Here is a 19,941-nt window from a genome sequence, read left to right on the forward strand (position 1 = left end):
AAGGTCTTGACAGCCAAATCCTCTGCTTGCACCTCCACGATGGTGGGACTGTTAGTAATCCTGGGTATAACCTCCATGCACAAGCACACTGTGGGTGACCACCAAGGTGTGAACCAACGTAAGCAGGGGGTCGAGGTGTGGTGCCCACACCACGTGGAGGAATGCCACCCCTCTGTGTTACCAGGCAATACTAGGTGGTAGATGACTCTCATCAACCAGTGAAATACCATCACTTTGCTTATTGGAAGCTTGAAGTGGTGGAACCCATGTTTAGTCTCCAGAGCTACGTTCCGGTCAACTCTTCCTCATCTCTTCCATCATGCAGTATGACTGATGACTTCTGAGGTTATGATGAACATCACGGCAAGATCCAATCTTCCCCACATTTCGAGGGTACAGCTCTAAAATGGTGTTCACAGGCCAACCGCTACTTAGTACACCGGACCGAACCTATTGGTAACTCTTTAGGAGGCTTCCAGATCAGCTAGTGTATAATCTTGCTACCTCTACTCTGCCAGATAGTGACTGGAGGGAGTCCGAGTAGTGTGTGGGGGGGCATTGTCGAGGCCACGTTATGTCAAGGATCTGGGTATATTCTTACCATGTGTACACCATATCCAAAAATTTCATTACTTCATACAGCAATGAAACTCTCCCACTTTTTCTTACTATTGAATACACCATGAATTGTCAGACTAATAGAGTAAGCTTATCTGTGAAAAGATCTAAACCTCCAAAACACTTCCTAGTTCATTTCACAAATATACGTGGTCTCAATTCTAATCTCGACGATGTCCATTTCCACTTGCAGTCTGCCAATCCCCATGTATCATTATTACAGCCTTGTCCCAGGTAAGTATATGACTCCACCTTTTAAATTACTACTCGTTCAACATTTACTTTTGTTTTAGCCATATTCATCTTTAGTCCACAATCCTTACCAACTCTGCATAACTGTTTAAGATTTTCCACTAATTCTTTGGGATCGTGGCTTATGATCACAATGTCATCAGCAAATCGTAAATGGTTTAGGTCCTCTCCATTCACATTGACTCCTTTCTGCAACCAGTCCAATCTTCTGAAAGCTTCTTCAAGGGTAGCAGTAAACAACTTTGGAGATGTGTCCTCTTGTCAAACTCCTTTCTCAATTTTAAATTTGCTACTGTCTTTGTCTAGTCTAATAAAGGAGGTAGCATTCTCATATATTTTCTTCAAAATCATTATGTATGGGGTGTTTATGCTTTGTCTTTCCATGGTTCGAAACATTGCCTTATGCCCTGTGGAATCAAATGCTTTTTCCTAGTCGGCAAATCCCAGGCTTAATGGTGTTTTATACTCATTTGCTTTCTCTGTTAGCTGCAATATTACATGAAGGTGAGCCATAGATGAGAATACTATCCTAAACGTTTGGTTGATTCTCATCAAGTATTCTTTGTAGTCTGTTAGTAATGACCCTTGTGAACAACTTTTAGATGTGGGACAAGCTAACTTGTCTATAATTTCCAATTTCTGATTTATTGCCTTTTTTATATAGCAAAATTATGATTGCATTATTCCACTCCTTAGGCATCACACCTTTCCTAATGTATTTTGTAAAGAGCCTTGCCTGTTTCTGTGTCACGTCACTTCCTCCCAATTTTAATAACTCTATGGTAACTTCATCTTCATCTGGAGTTTCCATTTCTTCATTTTTCTTCAATACACGTTCTACCTCATCAGGAAGGATATCGGGTATGTTGTATGTGTTGCTAATTTGTAATCCATCTTCCACACAGCTGGCATCATTCTCTCACTCCTTATATAATTCTTTATAGTTGTCTTCTGCTATTTGAATTATGCCTTCTCTGCTACACTATTCTTCAGTTTCAGTATCATTCGTCTTTCTGTATGTAGCTCATGACTGCTGATTTAAGTGCATTATTTTTTCTTAATGCTTGTTCTACTTTTCTTGTGTTAAATCTTATGTACTCTTTAAGTATCTTTCTAATGGCTTTGCATAACTCCGTATATCAATTTTGTCCTATCCAACAAGCATTTATTGACTAATTTTTTCTTCTTTGGATTTATTTTTATCAGTAGGTTTCTTGGATTTTATCACTTTCAGAAAGTTGTTTTATTCCTCATCATTATCTTGGTCCTGAAAGGTCTGAAGAAGCTCAAACATGTTCTTAAAGTTCCAGTACATGCTGCTTTTTCTCCTCTTCTGTTATCTGTTTGTCTGTCTGATAACCCAGTGTTTTCCTTTCTTTTCTTTCATCTATACAAGTGTAAATCTTACCATTCTGTGACCACTTCCAACATTTACCTTGTTCAGGATGGTAACATTGTTCACAATATCTCTTCTTTTAAGGAGTAAGCCTGCCTCACTTACAGAAGAACACTTTCTTGAGAAAAGTGTTCATTAGTGACATTCCTCAAGATTCTACAAATTCTACAAGTCTTTCACTTCTTTCACCTATTCCAAAATTTCCTATAGTTTTCCTTTCTGTGCTGTTTTCTCCCTTTCTAACCTTAGCATTGAAGTCCTCCATAATAATAGTGTAGTCAGTTTTCTGTTCATCTAGAAGTCTCTCAATATTGGTGTGCATTTCTCCAACCTTTTCATCATCATGGCTCAATGTTGGTGCATTATAACCTTTAGTTTGTACCTCTTAGAAATCCCGAGTAGCAAGTAGTCTTGACACTCTTGGTGATGTACTTTTGAATTCCAAAATATTGTTTTTTATATCTTTATGGACCAGAAAGCCAACTCCACCTTTGCTGTTTTCATTGGTGTTTAGCAGATTTTCGTTTGATAAACTTATAAGTGATTCATTTCTTCTTCTTGTTTCAGCCAAACTGATGATAATCCAATTCACATTTTCTAATTCCTTTTCCAACTCTAATATCTTATCTTCACCAATGAGTGATCTAATGTTGTAACAGGCCAAGTTCAGTTTCTGTGCAAGGCAGCCTGGTCATACCCAGAGATCTTAGCATCCTCTGTTTTCACTCTGATCCTCTCACTGCCGCAGGAGAAGGGAGTGAAAGCCACTGGGGACTGAGGGCCATTTGTTTCGTTGTGCTGTCATGTTCTGGACGGTTTGGTGTTTTCCTCTTCACTCGGACCAGGCATCTTGAAGAGAACCGCTCTACACATTCGTTGCTACTAAAGTGACATAACAGGGCTTACCATTGAGGTGTGTATGAGTGGATTTTAGGGAGGCAGTCCAACCGGACTTCTCCTAGATCCATCAGTGTTTTAGACTGAATGTCTGTCTGATAACACAGAAATTATCTGGTAACATAAAGGGGTGGCTTACTTCAGTGAGATGTGTGCCACACATCTATCCCTGCTTTTGATGGCTCACACCTGGGTGGTCACCTCCAGCATGGTGCCATATTTCAGGACTTGAATGTGAGAGTTACTAACAATCCTACCATCGTGAAGGTGCAAGCCGAGGATTTGGCTGTCACAGCTGACAGGACTTTGCTGAAATTAGGTCCATCTGACTTGAGTGTCAGCTGAATACCAGTTCCATCAGCATTTTAGAATCCCAGGTGGTAGATGACTTTCATCAACCGGTGAAATACCGCCACTTTGCTTATTGGAGGCTTGAAGTGGTGAAACCCATGTTCAGTCTCTAGAGCAAAGTTTCCGGCACCCCCCTCCCCCCATACTTCTCCTTCAACCCATGCACGGTACTAAGTACTATAGGTTTTGATACCTTTTGTGTTTGGGGTTTCCATAAAAAAAAAAAAAAAAAAAAAAAAAGCACAGCTTGACATACCCGAGAGAATGTCCGTGACAGCCTCAAGGACCAAACTGATAACTAATTCATTTCCTTTGATTCCTAGTCCTGGGATACAAGTGAATCTTACTGCTATTATGTCATCTGTCCCTAGTTCCTCTTGTTTTGGTGAATTTAATATATAAACAGATGAAGAATACTGAACTGATTTGGTAATGCCTGGATTGTATTTTGCAGGTTGCATAGATAACACACTCTTATAATTGAGAGCTTTATATAAAATCTAAGCAAGCTATATTACTCACAATTCCACCATGTATATATTGCATTCCGTTTAGAGTTATTGCACAAACTACTATGTTTGGGAAAAGTGGTGCAGCTCCTACTTTCAGCTTTCTGAGCTGTCCACGTACAATTTGGGTCTATCTTGAGAAAATGGCATGGTGAGCAGAATCCATTTGTTGATTTTTATGCAGAGATAGTGATGACATTCTGAATTCCTGAAACAGAGGATCAATTGTAACTGATGAAGGAGAATACTAAGTGGGAGTGAAAACTGCAGTTAAAAAAGAACCTTATCCATTGTTAACTTGTGCTATGCAAATAATTTGTCAAGGTATATTACAAGCATCTGTGAACATCTGGCTGAGCCTGATATGTTTTCCCATTGTGGTGCAAATAATGGTGTCCAAGATGTAGCTCGTGCATGGATCTTAATCTGTACGCATAACTGAGGATTAGTTATTTGACAACTGATATATGGTGGAAGTTTACTGGATTCTGTAAATAAACTAGTTGCTGGAGATGTTCTGAAAGCATCTAGCGATATGTATATGCTGCTATTTTTGGCACAATTTCTACAACCACAATCCAATACAAGCACAAATAAATGTCTGATGTCTGTAAAGAATGCTAAGTAAGAGTGTCAATAACTCTTACTTATTTATTTTTCTTATTTTTCTTATTTATTGATTTGAAATTATTGTTTTTCTAAAACTTTTGATTTAAATTTAGTAGTATAACATTATTTTGTGATTTTCTGATTAATTTGGTGTATTTATTCTTTACTCGGCCTTGTAATTGCATAAAAGTATCGGTAAAGGTTTCCACGTGTTTCAACTCCGCTAACCGTTCGTAATTTTCCCGCCTTTGTGATACGATATACCGTACTAGATAGCGTTAGTTGAACTTCGTTAGCAGTTAAATTGTACGTTTAAATAAATACATATAACGACTTAGATTACAAACGTAATATAATTAATTTTATTTAACATAATTAATTATACATATAACCACTTAGGTTACGTAACATAAATAATTAGTAAAAACAAATAATTAATACATAACTTGATACGAAAGTTATATAAAGGGATTTCGCAGATAACACTCGTTACTGAAACGTAAAAATTTCGTAGATAACACTCGTTACTGAAACGTAAATATTCCGTAGATAACACTCGTACTGAAACATAAATATAGCGTTATAACTGTGTTTGGATACAAGTTTAGGATTTAATTTTGTACAGAAATTGAAATTTTATTGAAAGTAAATCTAAATCATGACTCAAACCAGAGCAGCAAAGCAAAGGGCTCAAGCTAATGGGAATGCTGTGGCCCAGGGGAGAACTGAGGGGGGCAGTTGTCCTCTGAATCACAGCCTTGTAAGATGCACTATTTGCTTGATGTTTGCGGAGCAATCAAGTATGGGACATGATACTGCCATGGGGGATGTCTTTGTGTGTGTGCGATGCAAGGAGTGTAAGGAGATAACGAAAACTCAGCGTTGTTATGGGCCTATATGAGAGCTTGAAGGATAGGGTGGATGCCCTCGAAGGATTACAAGTGAGGGGCCCATCAAGCTCTCAGCTGCCCACACCAATGCCAGAGCTTGCACTTGGTCATCGCGGAACACAGTGGCAACCCCCAAGGCAGAATGCGCTGGTCCCAAAGGAACTAGTAGTTGTTGGTGACTCTATTGTCAGGGAAACGGGAAACATGCTTTGTAAAAAGGATAGGTGGAATAGGACCAGGGTATGTCTGCCAGGGGCAAAAGTTGATGACGTTGTAGAGCGGATATCATCTTTTAAGGGCACAAAAGGTGATATAGTTGTACACGTTGGCACTAATGACATTAAGAGTAGGAGACCGGCGGAATTACTTGACAAGTACAGGTCACTGATGAAAAAAAGCCGTGAATTAGGGTTGAAATTGAAAGTGTCTGCAATTCTGCCCAGACACGATAGGAGGGAGTATATGATGAGAGCCCTGTCAATCAATTCGGCCCTGGAAAGATTGTGCAGGGCTCAAGGGGTAGAATTTTTTTCAGCCTGGTCTGTACTTGTTAACAGGAGAGACTGCTTCTACAGGGATGGGATACACTTAAATAGAAAGGGTGCAAGAATGTTTGCTGATGCTATCGAGGCAATGTTAGGTGGGTCGGAAAACTGCTAGATTGGGGGGATACAAGGACTAATAGATTAACAGTAGCCACTGGCAGAGGTGAAAGTGATTCTTGCACTGCTTCTATTGGAATGAGCCGCAGCCTGGAAAATAAGATGCAGGATATTTCAGAGACTGCTGGGAATCATTGGGGTACAAGTAAACACATGGGTTGTGTTAGGGTAGCTAAGAAAAAGAACAGGTGCATGTATACTTGTGTGTACACCAATGCTAGGAGTTTAGTAAATAAATTTGATGAATTTGAGGTATTGCTCAAAACATCAAAGGCAGATATTGTGGGGATTTCAGAGACGTGGTGTCACACAGATATAAGAAATGCAGAACTGGAATTTGGGGAATACAATGTCTACAGAAAGGATAGACAGGATAGGAAGGGAGGAGGGGTTATGCTATTAGTTAAAAAACACATAAAATCCAAGGAAGTGAAGCCAGTCGACATCGCTGGACAGTGCAGTGTCGAGTCAGTTTGGTGCGACATAAGCATTGGGAGATCAAAATTGAGAGTAGGAGTGTGCTATAGGCCTAATGACTCTGATGAGTATAATAAGAAACTGTTCGGAGAAATAGAGTGGGCCAGTAAATCAGAGAGTCTTATAATGGGGGATTTTAATTTCCCAGATATTGACTGGAATTTGGGGGCTGGTCACTCACACAGTAGCAAGGCTTTTGTGGATTTATTGGATGATTGTTTTCTACATCAGCATGTTCGGGAGGCAACTAGAGGGAGTAATACTCTTGATTTGATTATCAGTAGTGATTCTTCATGCATTAAGAATCTGCAGATAAATGAACCACTTGGTGGCAGTGATCACAGTGTGCTGAAGTGGGAGTTACTCAAAGAGGTAACTACCATTAGGGGTAAAGGGAAGGGGTATTGCTTTCGTAAAGGCGACTACAATGGACTGAGACAGTATTTAAATTCTATACAGTGGGATCAACTGATGATATTGCCAACAGCAAATTCAAAATGGGAAGCATTCAAAGAACTTATCGTGGAAGCTACTAGGCTTTACATACCAACTAAGAAATATTGTTCAAGGTTTAGGCCTAAATGGTTGTCAGATGAACTAATGAGGCATATGGCAGAGAAGAAAAATGCATGGGATACATACAAATTAACACGTGACACGGACGCCTATGATAGATACAAGTTGATCTGTAACCAAGTTACAAAGGAGGTTAGGCAGGCGAAGGCAGATTACGAGAGATCCTTGGCAAGGGATGCGAAGAAAAACAGCAAAGAGTTCTTTACTTATGTAAACTCTAGAAGGAAGGGGATGAATCAGATTGGTCCACTTGAGATCGATGGGTCAACTGTTGATGACCCTGCTCGGGTAGCTAACAAACTAAATGAATATTTTGCATCGACATTCACACATGAGGAGTTATTCAGCCAGGGGAATGCCAGAGGTGTATTCAACTCTAGCAGTAAGCTAGAGAATCTTGTAATAACTGAGAGCAAAGTGGAGGAGAAATTGTTGAAGATAAACACAAGAAAGGCACCTGGGGTGGATGGGATCTATCCAGTTATATTAAAGGAGGCAGCAAAGGAGGTAAGCAAACCCTTAGCCATAATTATGAGAGCTTCCTTGGACTCAGGGGAGGTACCCATTGACTGGAGATGTGCAAATGTGACCCCAATTCACAAAGGGGGATCAAAGGCTGACACAAGTAATTATAGACCTGTGAGTTTAACTTCTGTTCCCGGAAAATTAATGGAGGCACTGGTGAAAGAAGCACTGCAGGATCATCTAGACAAGACTTCAGTTATAGCTAGGACACAGCATGGTTTTGTTAAGGGGAAGTCTTGCCTGACCAATTTGATTGGATACTATGATGCAGTCACAAAAGAACTGGATGCAGGGAATAACTTTGATATTATATACTTGGATCTTAGAAAGGCTTTTGATACTGTTGCACATGGAAGACTGCTGCACAAATTGGAGCAGTGTGGCATTGGAGGCAAGTTGCTGCTATGGATAAAGGGGTGGTTGAGGGGGAGAAGACAGAGAGTGGTAATCAATGGACACTGCTCATCGTGGACTAATGTTATTAGTGGAGTCCCTCAGGGTTCAGTATTGGGGCCTTTATTGTTTTCTGTATTTATAAATGATATTGATGATGGTATATCAGGCTTAATGTCCAAGTTTGCAGACGATACGAAGGTTGGCAGGGTTGTCAAGGACACTACTGACACTATGCTGCTGCAACAGGATTTGGAAAGGTTGAGCAGATGGGCTTCGAGGTGGCAAATGAAGTTTAACATTGACAAATGTAAAGTACTACATATGGGAAACAGCAACCCCAGAGCAACGTATCAACTCTGTGGTACTACACTGACAGTGGTAGAGAATGAAAGGGACCTGGGGGTGGTGGTGCAGGCAGATATGAAGTTCTCTGAGCAGTGCAGACGAGCTGCAAGAGTAGCTCATGGTGTATTGTCAATGATATATAGGAATTTTTCTAGCAGGGATAAGGAGGTGATTATTCCCTTGTATAAGGCAATGGTCAGGCCACACCTAGAGTACTGTATACAGGCCTGGAGGCCTCATTTCAGGAAGGATGTAGAGCTGCTGGAACGAGTACAGAGAAGGGCAACTAGATTGGTGAATGGGACAAAGGGGTTCTCTTACGAAGAAAGGCTTAAGTTTTGCAAATTACAGTGTCTGGAAACTAGGCACCAGCGGGGTGATCTGATAGAGGTGTACAAAGCCTTGAATGGTTTGAGCATGCTCAATGCTGATGGGATTCTTCCTCTAGCTCAGAAAAATCACCTGAGAGGGCATAAATTCAAATTGAGGAAAGACAGATGTAGGATAGATGTGCGGAAATTTGCCTTTAGCCAGCGGGTGGTTGGTGGGTGGAACAGACTTCCATCCCTTGTCGTGGAAGTTGATAGCCTAAATAAGTTTAAGGCTCAGCTGGACAGGTATTTCGAACGAACAGAGGGGTGAAGTGGAAGTGGTTATTTTTATTTATTTATGTTACTTTTTTTTTTTTTTTTTTTTTTTTTTTTTTTTGGCTGATGCTGCATAAGCTTGCTTTCTTGCATCAAATGCCTCTACTAATGCTAATGCTAACTCAAAACTACAGAACAAGTTAACTACCATAAAAAATAGCAAATTTTGACTTTAGTTCAAGTATGGGGAAACCCTGGGGTCCGCAACAACTACACTTAAATACTTATACTTTAGTTTAAGTATATCAAGTGAAAGGTAAGAAGAATGAATTTCATTCAGAACTGAATTTCATTCACTTTAACTAGGAAAGTTTGTATAATCAAATTTAAATTATTCCTTAATTACTGCTAAGAAAGCCATCATAATTCACAGTTAACTACATACCTTTTAGGTAATTATATTATATATAATTTTTTTTTCAGTGTTTGATTAATAATTTTCAACTCACACTGGCAGACAGAGGATAACTTATTTCTTTTTCCTCAGCAAGCAAGTTTTCATGTAGTCCAATATTTTTGGAATCTGTGTCTACAGGATGCACACAATGCTGTTCAACACTTGTTTTTACTTCTGCTTCTATCCTTTTTTTATCCTATAAAAATAATTTCATTAAATATGACATCTTTAACATATTTATATAAAGTTGAATATTTTTCTTTATGAAATCAAGTAAATTCATTATCCTTGAATAAACAACAGCTAAACAAAATTTCCTGAAGAAGAGAAATCATGACCTTATATTTCTTATTATCTCAAGAACAGTTTCATACTTATTTCTACTGGTAGATTAACACACATTTACTGCATATGTAGTCAAGTCTTCACTGCCTACATTTGATTTTTATTAGTTAAAAATTTCTTACACAACAGTGTTTCAGTGGCTAAAAGAGATGTGAAATGAGGAAACACTTCCATTTGAATCACTCATGACTCCACATAGCTGTGTGTGTGCATGCATGCATGCATGCCATTTGTGTGGCATTACAATGGAACAGATCACATATTCATAGTAGTATTGGTTTCTTCTGAGGAAACCATCTTTAATATATCCAGTGTACTATTGCAAAAGACAATCATAATGTCACATCCTCAGTAATATATATATATAGATCTGGAAAACATATTTTAAGAAGAAGGAGGAGGAGGATGTGGATCTTTGGAATGGATGCAGAAAAGAGCAAACCAAAATTAGTCTGGGGAGCAAAAGGGATCTTCCATGAAACACTTGAATTCTGTAAATATCAGCATCTGAAAAATAGGTCCATCCAAGGAGAATTGGCTAAACTCTTAAGGCTGATGGCATGTTTACTATTTCCCAGACACTGCACACAAAGGGATATGAACTTAAATTGTAAAAGAAGATAAGTGGGAAAATCTGTTTTCAGCCAGAGGGAAATGGAACAAACTTCCATATAGTAATGAACTGTATTAGAACCTATACTACTTAGTACCATGCATGAATTGAAGGTTGAGAAGACAGATAATGGTTGTTGACATTAGAATTGAATCTATGTAGATGGTAATTTTCAGAGAGTAGGTTAGAAGTAAAATTGTTCCAGAAACTGAAGTTGACGGGATAAATGATGAGGAAGAAAAGCTGATTCTGTGAGCCTGATATCTGTAGAAGTATATATAGAAAAGGCATGCAGCAGAACATATCTAGGAGAGAGTGGAGAAACTCTATAAGAGGTAAACTGCAGCCATTATCCCACTGAAGGATGGAAGCCTCCTCAACAATTCATGCAGAGGGAAATGGACCATAATCTGCCACGATGGTCCAGTGCAGGTTGGCAGATCGACCATATTTGGCAATCACGGGCTTGAACCCTGGTCTACTCAAAGAGCACATGCTACTGCACTCCCGCTCCTGGCCACTTGGCTACGGAGGCCGCTTATAAGAGATGGGTCATTAATTAAACATAAGAAAGGCACCTGGGGTGAATGAGATCTATCCAGTTATATTAAAAGAGGCAGGAAAGGAAGTAAGTAAACCCTTAGCCATATTTATGAGAGCTTAGTTTGGACTCAGTGGAGGTCCCCATGGATTGTAGATGTGCAAATGTGACCCCAATTCACAAAGCAGGATCAAAGAGGGACACAGGTAATTACAGATCTGTGCGTTTAACTTCTGTTCCAGGGAAATTAATGGAGGCACTGGTTGAAGAAGCACTGAGGGATCATCTAGACAAGACTGCAGTTTAGACACAGCATGGGTTTGTTAAGGGGAAGTCTGGTCTGACCAATTTGATTGGATACTATGATGTGGTCACAAAGGAACTGGACGTAAAAAATAATTTTGATACATGATACACTACGTATATTGATATACGTAGAGTATCATACTCTACAAATTGCTGCTATGGATAAAGGGAATAGTTGAGTTGGAGAAAGTAGAGAGTAGTAATAAATGTACACTGCTCTTCGTGGACTAATTAGCATTATTAGTGGAGTTCCCCAGGGTTCGGTGTTGGGTCCATTACTGTTTTCTGTATTTATTAATGATATTTATAAAGGTATATATCAGGCTTAATGTCCAAGTTTGCAGACGGTATGAAGGTTGATAGGGTTGTTAATGACACTAATGACAATATGCTACTGCAACAGGATCTAGAAAAGTTGAACAGGTGGGCTGAGAGGTGGCAACTGAAGTTTAACATTGACAAATGTAAAAAAGTACTGGATATGGGTAGCAGTAACCCCAGAGTAACATATCAATTGTGTGGTACTATACTCAGGGTCATAGAGAATGAAAAAGACCTGGGGGTAATTGTGCAATCAGATATGAAGTTTTTGAGCAGTGCAGACAGTCTACAAGTCATAGTGTCTTGTCAATGATATATAAGAATTTTTCTAGCAGGGATAAAGAGGTGATTATCCCCTCACCTCAGCCCACACCTTGAGTACTGTATACAGGTCTGGAGGCCTCATTTTCATAAGGATGTAGAGCTGCTAGAAAAAGTACAGAGAAGGGTTGGTTGTTGGGTTTTATTAACGCATTAGCAACTAAGGCTATAATGCACCAAAACCTGGTCATAAAAAAAGGAAAACTTTCAGTGGCCTAATGAATTAGGTCACTAAGTCAAGGTATAAAAACAAGCATAAACTGTAAAAGACAAATATCAATAAACAAGTAACAATAACAAGGTAGATTTTTTAAATATGAGTAAAAAGGTTTACTGATTTCAAAAAGCTAAAAATAGCAGACATGGTCATTGTAGGATAAAATTTGACCGAGTGTATACGGCTCATCAGATGGTTAAAAGCGGTAAAACGCATATTGCTAAAAACTGGACAGTCAATTAAAATGTGTCTGATTGATAAAATTGTGTCACAGGACTCACACATAGGAGAATCATCAGCCCTCAGCAAATACGAATGAGCCAAAAGACTATGTCCTGTGCGGGTCCGGGCAAGAACAACTTCCTCCTTACGATTCCTGCGCAGACTAGACTGCCACGGTTTGATTACAGGCTTTATACGATATAATTTATTTGTAGTCTGTCTATTCCACGAATCCTGCCATTGGGAGTATATCTTTTGTTGAATTATTTGCTGTAGTCTGTATAGGGGAACTGAAAGGCAGCGATTATTATTGGGAATTGGCGATTTGGCTGTGGTGTCAGCCAAATCATTTCCCCTAATCCCAATGTGGCTGGGAATCCAGCAGAAGCGGATATCATATTCACGTTCATGGAGAAAGTGCATCTTCTGCTGAATGCAAGACAGAATTGGATGAGAATTATATCTCACAGTTATTAAAGCCTGTAACACGCTGAGAGAATATAAAATGAACCATTGGTTTTGGCATTTACTAATGTGATCCAAGGCTAACTCTATAGTGTGCAGCTCTGCAGTAAATATGCTGCATTCAGAGAGAATCTGTTCCGATATAGTGATGTCTGTAAAGACAGCAGCAGATCCCACATATGATTCTGACTTCGAGCCATCTGTGTAAACTGGTGCGAAGTCAGAATGTTCAGCTTGCTGTGCTGAATAAAGTTGCAGGTAGACAGATGATGAGTGTCCGACTTTCCCCAATTTCTAAGGGACAAGTCACATGCTGGGACATGAGCATGCCAGGGTGGAAGGGGTTGCTTTGGTGTTTGGGCAACCTTGTCTGCCTTGATCTTATGTTCTTTGAGTAGCTCTTGGAGATGAATACCAAAAGAACGATTGGCAGTCTTATGGGTGTTGTACAAATTTCCCCATCATGGCTCAAAAATGAATGGCCACGTAGGATGGTCTGGCAGGGATTTCAGTTTTAAAGCATACTTTAGAGAAACTGCTTGCGTCGGAGCGATAATGGTGGTTCGTTTCCTTCAACGTATAAGCTCTGGACAGGAGATGTTCAATATGCTCCAATAACGATGCGGAGAGCCTGATGATGGACAGGGTCCAGCCATCGAAGTACACTGTCTCCAGCGAAATTGTATACCAGGGACCCATAATCTAGTCTGGATCGTACAAGCGCACGGTAAAGCCGTAGAAGGGTGCATCGGTCTGCACCCCGGGATGTAGAGGACAGAGAGCAGAGAATATTCAAGCCACTTTTGCATTTTGTACGGAGTTGACGGATGTGATCCAGAAAAGTCAACTTTTTATCAAATACGAATCCCAAGAATTTCGTGTCCGTCGCTACTGGAATAGCATTTTGTCGAAGTCTTAATTCAGGTTCAGGATGAAGATTACGCTTACGATGGTCTTCTGCGGTGAGAACCTGAATCCATTAGACAGTGCCCATGAATTTAGGCGATCAATGGCTTTTTGCAGTTGTCTTTCAATAACCCTCATGCTGCATGACTGACAAAATATGCTAAAGTCATCAACATAGAGGGCACTGTTTACAGTTGGAGGAAGTTATTCTGTGATGGAAGTTACTTTGATGGTGAAAAGGACACTTAATACTGATCCTTGTGGTACCCCCTATCTGAAGGAACGAGAGAGTGAGGATTCCACACGAACTTGGAAAGATCGATTGGCTAAAAAGTTTTTAATAAAAATGGGGAGATGCCCTCTAAGACCAAGGCTATGCAAATCTTTTAAGATGCCAAATCTCCAAGTTGTGTCATATGCTTTCTCCATGTCAAAGAATACAGACACCAAATGTTCAAGTTTTAGGAAAGCATCCCGGATGGATGTTTCCAGTCTAATAAGATGGTCCAGAGTGGACTGGTTCCTTCGGAAGCTGCACTGGATGTTGGAGAGGTCATTTGATTCTAAATACCATATCAAACGAAAACTAACCATTCTCTCCAGGATTTTGCCACAGACAGCTAGTCAGAGCAATAGGACAATAATTAGTAGTGACTTTTGGATCCTTTCCTGGCTTAGCAAAGGCAAGAATGACTGGCTTGCGCCAGGAATCCAGAAACTGCCCTTCAATAAAGATTTTGTTATATAGAAGGAGTAGATGATCCATAGATTTTGGTGAAAGATGCTTAATCATTTCATAATGGATGCAATCTGGTCCAACAGCACTTTGGAAAGAATGAGAGCTCTTTTCAGTTCCTGTATAGTGAATGACCCGTTGTAGGGATAAACGCACTTAGACTTAAAATTAAGTGCCCGTTTTTCAATTTTATGTTTCAGGACCAGGAACTCTGGGGAATACGAAGATGTTAGAGAATGTTTCCCCATGGTAATTGGCTATTGCAGTTGGATCTGCAATAGCACATCCATTATAATCTAGGATTGAAGAAGTGTGGGATGTATATTTTCCCTTCATTTTCCAGATTTTATCCCAGACCAACTTAGTACTAGTGAACTCAGTAATTGATGAAGTAAAACGGATCCACGATTCCTTTTGACTCTGACAGCGGATGTAGCGTGCTTTGTTTCGTGCGCTTTTAAAGGCTATAAGGTTGGTCGTGGCAGGATATCGGCAGAATATCCCCCACGATTTGTTTTGAGCCTTTTTTGCTGCTGTGCATTGTGAATTCCACCATGGTTTGGGAAATGGTGGAAACCGGGCAGATGTTTTTGGGATGGCATTTGCAGCTGCTTGGACGATATTTTCTGTGATGTACATTACTACATCATCGATAGGCTCCTGACTGACGGTACCGAGGTCAAAATTTGCCTGATGTTGGAAGGCAGTCCAGTCAGCTGATCAGTCTTCCACTGTGGTAACCTGAAAGGAAGACACTGTCTCCCACTGTGTAACGAGGTTATCACAGGGAAGTGATCACTTCCGTATGGATTCTTCTCCACTTCCCAAGTGAGTGAAGGGAGTAGAGAAGGGGAGCAGATAGAGAGATCAATGGCAGAAAACGTATGGGTAGGCATGAGGAAGAAGGTGTTTGTCCCAATATTTAGAAGGGAAAAGTCATTGTCATTTAGCTTACGCTCTATGACTCTCCCCTTCAATTGATACTAGCACTACCCCACAGGGTGTTATGTCCATTAAAATACCCGAGAAGTAAGAAAGGGGGAGGCAACTGCGTTACAAGATCATCAAGGTCTTTCTGGGAGATGTCAGTCCCAGGTGGCAAATAAATAGAACAGACGATTAATAAAAATCCCACTGTAAGGCGAATTGCAACAGCCTCTATGCTGGTTGTAACTAGCAAGCGCTGAACTGGGATCTGGTTGCCCACAAGGATAGTCATTCCTCCATAGCAGGAATTCTATCCTTACGAAAAATTATGATGTTATGCATGGTGGGATCATCATTTGCCTTTAGATAAGCCTCCTGCAAGTAAAAGCAAACTGGCTTTTGCTTGCAGGAGATGCTTTTGCAGGAGGGCCTTGATGTCATCAATATTTCGCCGGAATCCACGACAATTCTATTGTAGGTATTTAGCCATTATTTTGGCTTGGGTCCATCAGGCGGCTTCCAAGGTGCTGAGGGCTTACTTTTGTCAGTCTTGGATTTATCTTTTTTGGGGAAGAATGGACACTGTCCCATGTCCATTTCTTCCTCCGCAAACAGTTCCGACTGATTCATCTGGTACCTCCTTGTCCTCTACATCCATTGTTTCTGTTATTACTGATGGCTCTTTAACACTTGGTTTTGGTAGTGGTGGAGCACTAGGAGGTACGGATATAGGAGTGGCAGCTGACTGTTTTTTTGGTGGGCTTTTGTGAACTCAATAAATAGCGTGCAATCGGAATGAATTCTTGGTGGTACAGTCATCTCAGCTTGTGTACCGATACTGCACTTTGCAGAAACCTTCTGGGTATATGAAGGCTTCCTGATATTTATTGGTTGTATGCGTTTTCTAGCCTCTGGGTAGGAGATATTCAGCTCTGTTTTTAGTTTTTGGATTTCTTTTTCATCCTTCCACCGCTGGCATGCTCTGGAGTAGGCAGGGTGCTCTCCTTGGCAATTTATACAGATCGGTTTGAAAGCTGAACATTCCTTGCACAGGCAGGGTTACCACGACAAGCCGTTTGTGAGTGGCCATATTTTTGGCATTTAAAACACCTCAGTGGGTTTGGAATATAAATCCTCACTGGGCAGTTTAAGTACCCTGCCTTGATGGAACTTGGAGGCCGTGGGGTGTTAAATGTTAGGATGAGAACTCAGGTAGGGACGAGATTCCCATCCTTTCGAATTGATATTCTTTTGACAGCCGTCACTCCTTGTTCTTTCAATTCAGAGCAGATCTCTTCTTCAGAGACATGAAGAAGGTCCCACTCTGAAATGACACCTCATGAAGAGTTCAAAGTTTTGTGGGGGTTACGGTGATAGGTATTCCCCCTATTGATGTGGTTTTCAGGATTTTTTCTACCTGTTTCATAGTTGTAGCTGAGACCAAAAGGTCGCCAGATCGCAGTCGTTTTACAGATTTAGGCGATCCTGCCAACCCTTCTAATCCTTTCTGGATAAAGAAGGGTGACATCTTTCCAATTGACTGCTCTCCAGTCAACTGGAGAATGAGGAAAAGTAGTGTTACAGATGGTGTTTTATCCTCAGTTCTGGCTCTTTTGACAGAGGTGTTGTCTGTGTATCGTCTCGATTAGGTAGGGAACTTGTTAGGGCCCCAGAAGAAATAGAATTTAAATTACTCATATGAGTAAGATAAAAATTTCCAATGCTCTAAGTTATTATTATTTATTATTATTATTATTATTATTTGGTTTTTAGGAGCATTAGCAACTAAGGCCATATTTCTCCCGGGATATGCAGTGGTCATTTCCTGACCTTTCCGCATCCTCCGTATTTGGTGGGCACGGGCTCGAACCCTGGTCTAATCAAGAAGCGTGTGCTACACACTGCTGCTTCTGCCCAACTGGCTACGGAGGCGCCATACCAATGCTCTAAGTACCTCACCCACCACGGAGTCTACGAGGGGCCGCCCACTTGTGAACTAGCAGGTACTGTGTATACGAATGGGATGCCAAGTTCGCTTAGGAGCACCATACCCACATTTCCAATAAGCCTTGATCCCGTCCCAGGACCAAAGGGAGGGAGATTTATTGGAACACAGTTGATCCTAGCAGTAAGTACCATCCGCCAATTGATCCCATTCGGGCCGGGCGAGACCACCCATTTTGTTGAAGTAGGGGCCAAAGTGGTGTATTAAGGCTGGACCCATCAACCATAAGGATCTCCTTTTCGAATTCCACGGGTCGCGGCGCATGGCTGCACACGCTGGATTCCAACGATGTAACTCTGGAACCAAGGTATGGGTGTTAGATCCCAGTGATGCTAATCTGGAAAACTAGCAGCATCACTGCGAGGTCCCCTCACCACTTACAGGTGCCCACGTCGAGAGGGCAGAGAAGGGAAATGAGATTGGTGAATGGAACATAGGGTTGATTTTACAAAGAAAGGCATAATTTCTGCAAATTGCAGTGTCTGGAGACTAGGCACCTGTGAAGTGATCTGATTGAGGTGTATAAGGACTTGAATGGTTTGAGCAAATTAGTTGCCTGAGGCGATATAAATTCAAATTGAGGAAAGACAGTTGTAGAATAGTTGTGCAGAAATTTGGCTTTAGCCAGTGGGTGATTGATTGCTGGAACAAATTTCCACCTGTTGTTGTAGAAGTGGCCTGATGTAGCTGATTGATCGGGAGCATGAGTGTAGTAGCATATGCTCTTTGAGTGGATCGGGGTTGAAGCCCACGACTGCTAAATATGATTAACATTTGTATCAATGATTTATTTTAAACTCCACTGACCTGATGGTCGTGCCGGAATATAAGCAAGTACATTTGAAAGCTTAAATAAATTCAAGGCAAAAACAGACAAACATTTGGAGTGATGGATGGGTGAAATGGGAAGGTTTTTTTTTTTTTTTTTTTTTTTGACTGATGCTATATAGGATTGCTTTCTTGCATCATATACCTCTACTAATGCTAATCAACCTAAATTCCCTTGTTTGAATGGAGTCTAGTAGCCTGGGAGAGGCTAGGGAAGAAGTGCAACAGATGTGGCAACAATATTCTATGGTAGGGTGGATTTGAAATTTGTACAGAGTATTTAGAGGAAAAGTAGAAGCACGAGCAAAAAAGAAAATCTAGTTTTTTTACCTGCAGAGCAGCAATATTTGTGATGTGTTTATGCCAAGAGACATTGGAAGTCAGGGTAATCCCTAATGTTAATGGCATTCTTCCACTTGCTGAGACTACGCGCATGAGGGGGAACATAAGTTCAGAGGACATAAAGTCAAAGTTGAGGAATGATGGTTGCATTATAGATGTGTGGAAGTTTGCTTTCAGCCAGTTGATCGCTGGAACAAGTTTCCATCTGTTGTTGTGGATGTGGAAGGGCTGAATAAATTCAAGGAAGAACTAGACAAATTCTTGGAGGGTGCAGGTGGGTGAACTGTAAAGGGCTGTTTCTTTTCGGCTGATATGCTATAGAAGCTAGCTTTCTTGCATCATTTGCTATTACTACTACTATGAACCAGTAACAAAGGAACTGTAATACAAAAAAATAACTTTTCACAAAACTTCAACTCTGATTATGGCTTTCCCAGTGCTTACGTCAAACCAAACTGACTCAACATTGCACTGGTCACATGTGGACTGGATGAAGTGCCTTTGATTTAATATTCTTCTTAACTAAGAGAATAAACCCCATCCCTCTCCTGTCCCATCTATCTTTCCTGTATACATTGTACTCCCCATACTCAAATTTAGCATTGCTTATGTCTGATTGACACCCATGTCTCCAATATCCCTACAATGTCTACATAATTGTGCAGTCAGATATGAAGTTTTCTGAACAGCACAGACAGGCTGCCAGAGCAGATCATGGTGGTCTTGTATAATAAGACTCCATGAGCTGCTCTAATATAGGAATTTTGCTAGCAGGGATAAGGAGGTGATTATCCCTTTGTATAAGGCAGGTGGTCAGGCTACACCTTGAGTATGGTCTGACTACTGCATACAGGTCTGGAGGCCTCATTTTAGGAAGAATGTAGAACTGCTGGAATGAGTACAGAAAAGGGCAACAAGAAACGAGACTGGTGAGGGAAACAAAGGGGTGTTCTTACCAAGAAAGGCTTAAGTTCTGCAGATGGCAGCATCTGGAGACTAGACACCTGCGGGGTGATCTGACTGAGGTGTATAAGACTTTGAATGGTTTGAGCAAGTTCAATGCTGATGGGATTCTTCTGCTTGCTCAGATTATGCACCTGAAGCGGCATTCAAGAAAGACAGTTGTAGAATAGATGTGCAGATGCCTTTAGCCAATGGGTGGTTGATTGCTGGAACAGACTTTCATCAATCATTGTGGAAGTTGAGAGCGTAAATAAATTCAAGGAAGAACTGGACAAACCTTTGGATCGAATGGATGGGTGAAATGGGAAGGTTTTATTTTATTTTACTTTTTTTTTT

The 19,941-nt window shown here is 40.6% G+C and overlaps 1 protein-coding gene across 1 annotated transcript in view; it reads right to left on the bottom strand.

The window, feature by feature from the left end:
• Positions 1-19,941, bottom strand: part of mr (anaphase promoting complex subunit morula) — a 596,234-nt gene that overhangs the window by 180,236 nt on the left and 396,057 nt on the right. The window contains exon 10 of the mRNA XM_090388952.1: positions 9,600-9,743. Coding sequence (XP_090245078.1) covers positions 9,600-9,743 — 144 coding nt within the window. The remainder of the gene's footprint in view (positions 1-9,599; positions 9,744-19,941) is intronic.

The sequence above is a fragment of the Mastigoproctus giganteus genome, chromosome 2, assembly GCF_048544385.1.
Source record: "Mastigoproctus giganteus isolate SK-2022 chromosome 2, ASM4854438v1, whole genome shotgun sequence".
Classification (NCBI taxonomy): Eukaryota; Metazoa; Arthropoda; class Arachnida; order Uropygi; family Thelyphonidae; genus Mastigoproctus; species Mastigoproctus giganteus.